The sequence below is a fragment of the Sminthopsis crassicaudata genome, chromosome 1 (assembly GCF_048593235.1).
Source record: "Sminthopsis crassicaudata isolate SCR6 chromosome 1, ASM4859323v1, whole genome shotgun sequence".
NCBI classification, from domain to species: Eukaryota; Metazoa; Chordata; class Mammalia; order Dasyuromorphia; family Dasyuridae; genus Sminthopsis; species Sminthopsis crassicaudata.
In genome coordinates this window covers 606,234,695-606,242,718 of record NC_133617.1, presented here as the reverse complement: position 1 = coordinate 606,242,718, position 8,024 = coordinate 606,234,695, and the positions used below count along the sequence as shown (strand labels likewise).

General features: G+C 33.7%; 1 protein-coding gene across 1 annotated transcript in view; it reads right to left on the bottom strand.

Annotated features, from left to right (window-relative positions):
• Positions 1 to 5,061: 5,061 nt before the first annotated feature.
• Positions 5,062 to 8,024, bottom strand: part of SLC38A9 (solute carrier family 38 member 9) — a 90,021-nt gene continuing 87,058 nt past the window's right edge. Inside the window, 1 exon segment of the mRNA XM_074282500.1 lies at positions 5,062 to 7,558. Within this exon segment, the coding sequence (XP_074138601.1) occupies positions 7,393 to 7,558 (166 nt within the window). The 3' untranslated portion in view covers positions 5,062 to 7,392.

Below are 8,024 nucleotides of genomic sequence, written 5' to 3'. Positions count from 1 at the left end.
GTAAATCTTGAGTCCATAAATACAAATAACTAAACTAAAGTTGAAAGATAGAAAGGGAGGGAAAAAGAAAGAAGAGCTGAAAAAAGAGCATGGTTTAGAATAGTATCTAGAATAGTCTAGTATCTTGTGGCCATACTTTCTTCCCCTAGGTGTCCACACCTATGTCCTAGTATGTACTCTTCTCACGACTTCAGTTTATGTGAACTTATGCAAAATATATTTATATAATAGCCATGTTGTAAAAAAGAGAGGCAAGAAAATTTTTTTAAAAAGAAAGTCTTTAATTTGCACTCAGAGTGTATCAGTTCATCCACCTCAGGAATTATAAAACATTTTTCTTTTTCTTTCCTTCAAAACATTTTTTTTTACTAAAAATCTTTTAAATTTATTTTTAATTCATAGAATAAAACATTTCCATAACATAGTATTACTTAAAAGAGATAGCACATGAAATTGCAAGTCTATTATGCACAACTTATTCCTTTAACATATAAAGTTATCATGTAAATTTTTCTTCCCTTTACCCAGCCCCGCCGTAAAGATGGCTACTATTATTCACATGTATATATATACACATATTTATTGTGTGTAAAATTATTTTATACACACTACTATTTATCAGTTCTTTTTCTGAATAGTATTTTTCATCACGGGTCCTTTAGAAGTCTTGGATCACTGTGTTGATCTGAGGAGCCAAGTCTTTCACATCATCATTACAGTACAGCTGTAACTTGTGCACAATGTTCTCTTGGTTCTGTCGTGATAGTTTAAGTGGTTGTCCCAGATACAGCTACTAGTAGGACAAGACATCATGACTTGTCTCACTCCGTAGCTCTTTCCACAAGGTTCCAGGAACTTTGGCTCTTTTCAGCAAATTCTCAGTTTGAGTCAGCATCCTGGGAAGCAGCTGTTTTGGAGATGCAGACTGGCAATTTCTGTTGGTACTGCTACTATTACTGAAGACCCAGAAGATAAAAACCTTTTGTCACCAAAGTCCTTGGCCCTATCAGATTGTTCAACATCAGAAAATATGATCTTCTCAGTGGAAATTACATGAGCACCATTGTTTTGCTTTGCTTTTGCATCCTAAAAATCATGGGTTTTTCCATCAGACATTAGGATGTGAGCTCCTTGAGAGCAGGAACCATATCTTACTTTGCTATTTATATTTCAAGGGTTTTGCAATAGGAATTAATAAATTAATAATAAATTGTTTTGTATTGGTCTACCTGCCATCTGGAGGAGGGGGAAGGGGGAAGGAGGGGAAAAATTGGAACAAAAGGTTTTGCAACTGTCAATGCTGAAAAATTATCCATGCATATATCTTGTAAATAGCTATAAATAAAAAAAAAAAATCAAATTTGTTACCCAAAACTATCACTTCCAAAATATCGAATTCTGAGATTGTCCTTTCTGAACATAATCTCCTTTCATTTCCCTCCCCTCACTTTTCATAAAACCATGAAAAAGGATTTTCCAAACTTCTCTGTAGTCAAGCCTCCAAATCAGCAATAACCTAGTTTCTCAGCAATGGACTTCTCCCTCCTACTGTACTAGAAAAAGTGGAGCTTGTCATTAACTTCACTTTCTTTACTCTCTACCTCAAAACCCCTTTTCAGTATGGTCCATACACTTTTGTTGCTCCATTCATTGAGATGAAGGAGTCCTTCTCCTTGTTAAAGCCAGCCTCTGCTTATATTCTGGAATCCTTTCTCTTTTTTTTTTTTTTAGCAGCTTGATCCATTGATCATCATGTCTCCCTATTAATTGACTCCTTCCCACAGTCTATAAACACTCCTGCTCTTTCCATCCTTAAAAAAGCTTCACTGACTCTACCACTTCTTCCAACTATTATCTTATTTCTCTCTTCCCTTTCATGACTAAACTCCTATAAAAAGTTGTTTATTCTACACTCTCTGCTTTTACTTCTTTACCACTCACTCATAGAAATCTTGACTTGTCATTCTATTGAAACTCTACTGAAACTATTTTTTAAAAACACTACTAAAGAATCGAATGAGCTTTTCTGGGTTCCCATTCTTCTGAATGCCTCTAGAAACTTTGACATTGTGAACACTCATTTTTTTTCTTTTTATTTCCATGTCATTTTTATCTCCTGGATCTGTTCCCATCTGTTTCTTCTCAGTATCCTTTAATAATTAGACATTTGCTGAAACATGTTTCTCCCACTCTTTAAAGCTCCTTTTTGGGCCATTTTCTCTTTGTTTATAGTCTTCTATGCATTCATTTCTACACAAAAAATTCTCAAATCTATATATGCAATCTTTAATCTGCCCTCAACATAGCCCCATCTGTCTGATGGTCATCAACCATTTCCACCTGGATTTAATAACTCAAACATAACATGTCCACAATATTCTTCTCAACAATGAGATGATTCAGACCATTTCCAAAGATCTCATGAAGAGAGCCATCTACACCCAGAGAGGTCTGTGGGAATTGAGTGTGGATGACAACATAGCATTTTCACTTCTTTTGTTGTTGTTTGCTTGAATTTTATTTTCTTTCCTTTTTGATCTGATTCTTCTTGTGCAGTAAGATAATTGTATAAATACATATGCCTATATTTACATATATTTTTACCATGTTTAATGTATATTGGATTACTTGTCATCTGGGGGGGCAGAAGGGGGAAAATTGGAACTTTGTAAGGGTCAATAGTGAAAAATTATTCTTGAATGTTTTGAAAATAAAAAGCTTCAATTAAAAAAATAACATGTCCACAATTAACCATTTTTCTTCTTCCCTCCTTCCCTTTCCTGATCCTTTTTCCAAGCTCAGATCAGATATTATCTTTTACTCATGTTATCCTCATGTAACATGTGTATTCAGAACTCTTCTTTCCTCTGAACCATACTATTTTGTATGGTATACTTTATATTCTAGTTATTTGTGTCTTATCCTCTCTAGTACTTTGTATTCTTGTTAAATGTCTTATCTATTTTGCTAAATCATTAGAATTCTTTAAGACATTGTCCACATTTCTTTGTATCCTCTAGTTAACACCGTTCATTGCTTATGTAATGACTCAAAAGTGTTAAATGGACTTTTAAGAAAAAAATCCTATTTATATTTGTAGTTCAAACAAAATCCTTATAATGTACTATCATATTTTAGGAAATATTTTAAATGTCACCTTAGTCAGTAAGGGTCTAAGCCAAATGGTTCCCAGGATTCTGACATTTGAACATGTAAGAATTAAAGAGATGAGTCTTTCCTACATTTTTTAACAGGGTAAATACTTTATTTAAAAAAAAATCACATATGAAGTTTGATTTTCAAAATAGTTTAAAAGGCACCTTCCTGTTTTATTAGACAACTAATTGGTGCAGTGAAGAGAGCTTGTGCCAAAACAAACACAGGAACTATATAAACATGAAATATTTTTTAAACAAATAATTAGATCCAAACAACTGAAGTAATATTGTCCGTGAGTAGGTAGAATCAATATAATGAAAATATGAAAATTTTACTTAACTGATCTATTTATGTAATGTCATCGCAAATTATTTTTTAAAAATCATCTTAAAATAACAACAAATAATAACAAAATTCATTTGGAAGAACAAAAAGTCAGGAACTTCAAAGAAAAACCAGGTGGGAAAAATGTAAAGGAAGCAAATTTAGCAGCATCAGACTTTATATTATAAAGTGAGAGCCAGTGGCTACGTGAATAGGGATGCCTGAACAGGGGCTCTCGCCTGGGAGAGAGCTACTGAATTGCTGGACTGGCTCTCCTTCCATTGGCAGATACCATGCATACGCAAAGCCCACAAGCTGCTTCTCTGAATGGTGATTGGGGATTGCCTGCTGTTCACGTGCAGATCATGCTTGCAAAAATGTATATCAACAAAGCTGCACAGCATAATAAACTGGAGCTCTTTTCACACTCTGAGTCTCCCTCCTCATTCATCTGGCCTCTGAGATCAAAGGGTTCATATGCTTTGAGCTCTTAAAAGATGGCCGCAACATTACATATGTTATATATAACATTACATATTATATATGATATATATGATAGGGTATACATACATACACACATATTTCCATGCTTAATTTTAGTCTTCTTTGGGGGGAAGGGAAGTGAGGAAGGAGAAAAACCCCAAATAAAAAATGAACAGCAGAGAACAAAAGAGAACCTACAAGGAAGCAAAGTTAGATAGCTTTGAAAACAATGTGTATTATTTATCATATAGGTTTTCTTGAATGGAAATGTATTGTTTTATATAGAATTCTCTTTTATGTTTTGCTGTTTACATGGCAATGTGGTTTTAAAAAAAATTCTTGTTTTGTATTGAAACAAATACAAATAAATTTTAAAATTCACAAAAAACAAGAAGAGAGATCTGGGGCTAGAACTAGGAAAATATGAGTTCAGAATCTCCCAGGGAGGTTGTGAGGATCAAATGAAACAATCATTGTCAAGAACTTAGTAGAGTGCTTGGCTCTTGTTGAATTATTTTAGTTGGGTCTGATTCTGTGACCCCATTTGATGTTTTCTTGGCAAAGAAATTAGAGTGGTTTGCCATTTTCTTTAGTTCATTTAATACATGCTTATTCCTTTTTCTTTATCATTCAAAAACAACTGGGAAAAATGGAAGTTAATACAAGTGGATGAATGTTATATTCTTTAGGGATCTGAAGAAAGTAAAGTATTCTGGGGATCTAGACTTCTCTGCAAGATTCATGTACCCGTACCTTTCTCCCACCTATTCAAGAGATTTAGGCAGAGTCATGTAAAGGCCTAAAATCATTCAATAAGGTTCACTAAGTAAAAAGTGAGTTTTACTATTAGACTCATTCAATGTCTCACATCATCAATGATAGGACCCCAGTCTGAGGTTAAGACATTCTCTAGAGTCAGTGAGTACCAAACCCACTTGGGATCTTTAGTTGGATGGAAATAGACTATTCCTTAGATAAGGATGATGAACACCACTGCCTTTCCATTTCTGACAAAAGGAATTCAATAAGTGAGCTAACAAATATGTAACTTATTAAATCCAACCAAACACACAGAAAAATACACAAGGGTAGCTGTTCTTTAGAATTTTGATTTAATTTTTTTATATAAAAAGACAATAAATTACATTTGAAAATTCTGGATTGTAATGTTCTCACGATGGTAGTTCACAATGTATGATTACATGTTATTATATTATCTGCAATCAGCAAATAACTATGAAGGAGGTGGCCACTGGAGCACAAAGATATTGGGAGGTAGGGTTGTATTTGTATATTTTTGTGTAAGGATTAGTTCTGCTCTAGCACAAAATTAGTGTTAATAATAGATTGTATATGTATCACCCATACTTGGAAATACATTTCAACATCAGAATTAAGATAAAGTTGATTAAAAAAAAAAAAAAAAGAACAATGACAAGATCATGAAAAGTTTGGTTTTGAAGAATATAAATGGGAACAGTGTTTTAAAAAATAATCCAGCTTCTATATTATCTGCTTTTAAAAATAAGCTCAGAGTAATAAGCTGATAGGGCTTTTAAATGGATTCCTAAATAAATACGTTTTTCCAGAATTTTCCAGAATTAAAGTTATCTGGGACTTAAAAAAAATGCAATACCCATTCTATGGCTACTTATTATTTTGTCATAATATAAAATTAAATTTTTTGCCTGAGAATTGTATTAGTAAGTAAAAACAGGTGGTACTGAAATATGAAGAATAAAAGAAACAATATGCAGATGTCATCAAAAAACATGTTTGTTTCTGAGTATTAAATAAAATCAGTTCCATTTAAATTTTATGTATGTGTTCCAATTCGGGGGTGGGGAGGGACCCAATTATTTACTTTTTGGATCATTCTAAAACAAAGACTGAAATTTTCATATTCTATGTCAAGTTATTATAGTTTTTATGCATTCAGAAATTAAGCTCTGCTTTCACTTCCCTCCACTCTAAGTGTCCTCCATGAAGCCTTCCCTGAGCATCTGTGGAAATGGCTGGCTTCCTTCTTGGAATTTCTTCAGCACTGTGCCCCAAAGTCACTTATCAACTCTTATATTCTATTAGAGATATTTTTGTATGTTTTATCTTGTCTCTTAGATATGAGCTCCCTGAAAGCAGTACATCTTCTACATCTCTGGATCTCCTGAGTATCTAGTACAGCACCTTCCTCTCAATAAATACTTATTAATCAATACATAATGGATAATTTGGTTTTCTAGTCTTGGTCTAGATAGAAACAATAGAAAGATTTGTCAAAACCTTAGTTGCCATTACATTTTTCAAAACTGCATTTGTAAAATAAACTTGATGCAAGTAAACTGTAAAATTCCCTTTACTGTGAGTATGCAACTTTATTCTTTACTCCTAAGTAATTTCTAAATCAGAGCTGCTTCTTTCAGTCATCAAACTCAAACCTAGTCCATCTCTGTAAAGTATTTACAACTTTTCCCAAAGACCTTCTAAAAAAAAAAGGGTGACAAATGTGACTTCACTAAACATCTCAATGCCATCCTAAAAACTGTAGGCTGCTGGACTGCAATTACTTAGTTTTCTTCTGCTAGATGAGAAATTAAAAATCCTAAAGTAGATAATAAATCATTTAAGGATGCAGCTAAAAATGGAAATCTAAGCAGAGGAAGGAAAGATTATATATTAATCAGAATGAGGTAGCATGCCAAAATGTTTACTGTGCAAAAAGAAAAAAGTATCACTCCATGTGGATAAAATACTAGGGCAAAGGAACAAGATTTAAAAAATAGAAAAAAACAAAAACAAAAAAATCTTCAGGAGTATGACTGATAAGCAATCATTCAAATCCTGGCCCATTACGGAGTTCTAAAGTTCTAAGACTCCAAGTTCTTCTTGTGAAGACACCAAGTGGTCTCTGATGCCCTTTATAGCAATCTCTATTTTCAATATTCTATTATACAAAAGTCCCTTAAATTGTTCTCCCACATGCTGCGGAATACTCAGAGACATTTCTAAAAGCAACCAAATCTTATCCACTAAAGATTTTTATGGACAAGAATTAACAACTGACATATGGGGACAATTAGGGATAGTTCTGTTAGAAAGAATAATATAAGGATTAACAAAACTATTTCTGCCTGGGAAAGCAAATCCTTTCTTTTACCTGGTTTTTGACAATTTTGTAAGAGATAACCAGGGTTGAGTAGAGAAAGTAAGAAGACAAACCTAGTTTTCTTTCTGTCTCTACCCTCTATACACACACACACACACACACACACACGTGTCCCTGTCAATGGGTCCCTTTCTTCCTTGTTTTTAATATCCTAAAAGACACTCAAAATCCTATCAATCACAATTAACATTTATAACTCAGTTTACACCAAGCTGTTATACAAGCTCAAAAAACCATGAAATAGCAGCAAAAATCTGGGACTTTCACATAAAGAACTGAGCTACCAGGTTAGCAAGGCCTAATATGATGATGAAGCTGTGGAATAACAGTCTGGGCCACGTCAGGCGCTCTTCGCTATACAGGGATATTATGTAGATGAGAGATGGATATATGAACACGAATGCCAGGCCACATGTTGCTCCTGAATATCTGCAAAATACAAAGCTCACTGTGGTTATGTTCTTCTTGAGTTTTTCTACTTTACAAATAAAACATAATAAGATTTCAATCTCCCTCAATCTGAAAAGGCAAGGAAATCACGTCTGTTGAGAAAAGGCACTAGGGTTTAAAACTTTTAAAATTCCCCATCAAAGTTAATATAAAACATTATTTCCTGTTCATCTTTATCTGTTCAGGAACATCCGCTTGATAAAGAGTTTTTATTTTTTTCCAAAATATCCAGCTGTCACAAACTGTAGCCACATCCCAAGATACATCTGGAGATAGACTTCCCAGCTTTGATCTTCTACAAATTAATTATGCATTCTAGGTTTTTAAGGGTCTGCTGGCATCTGTTTAAAAATGAGGATGGGCATGAAGTGCCTCAGTAGTGTCAATGTAACTATTATAGATCGAAACAAAAAAGGAGCTCACAATTGCCCTCTTCCTCCCCAAC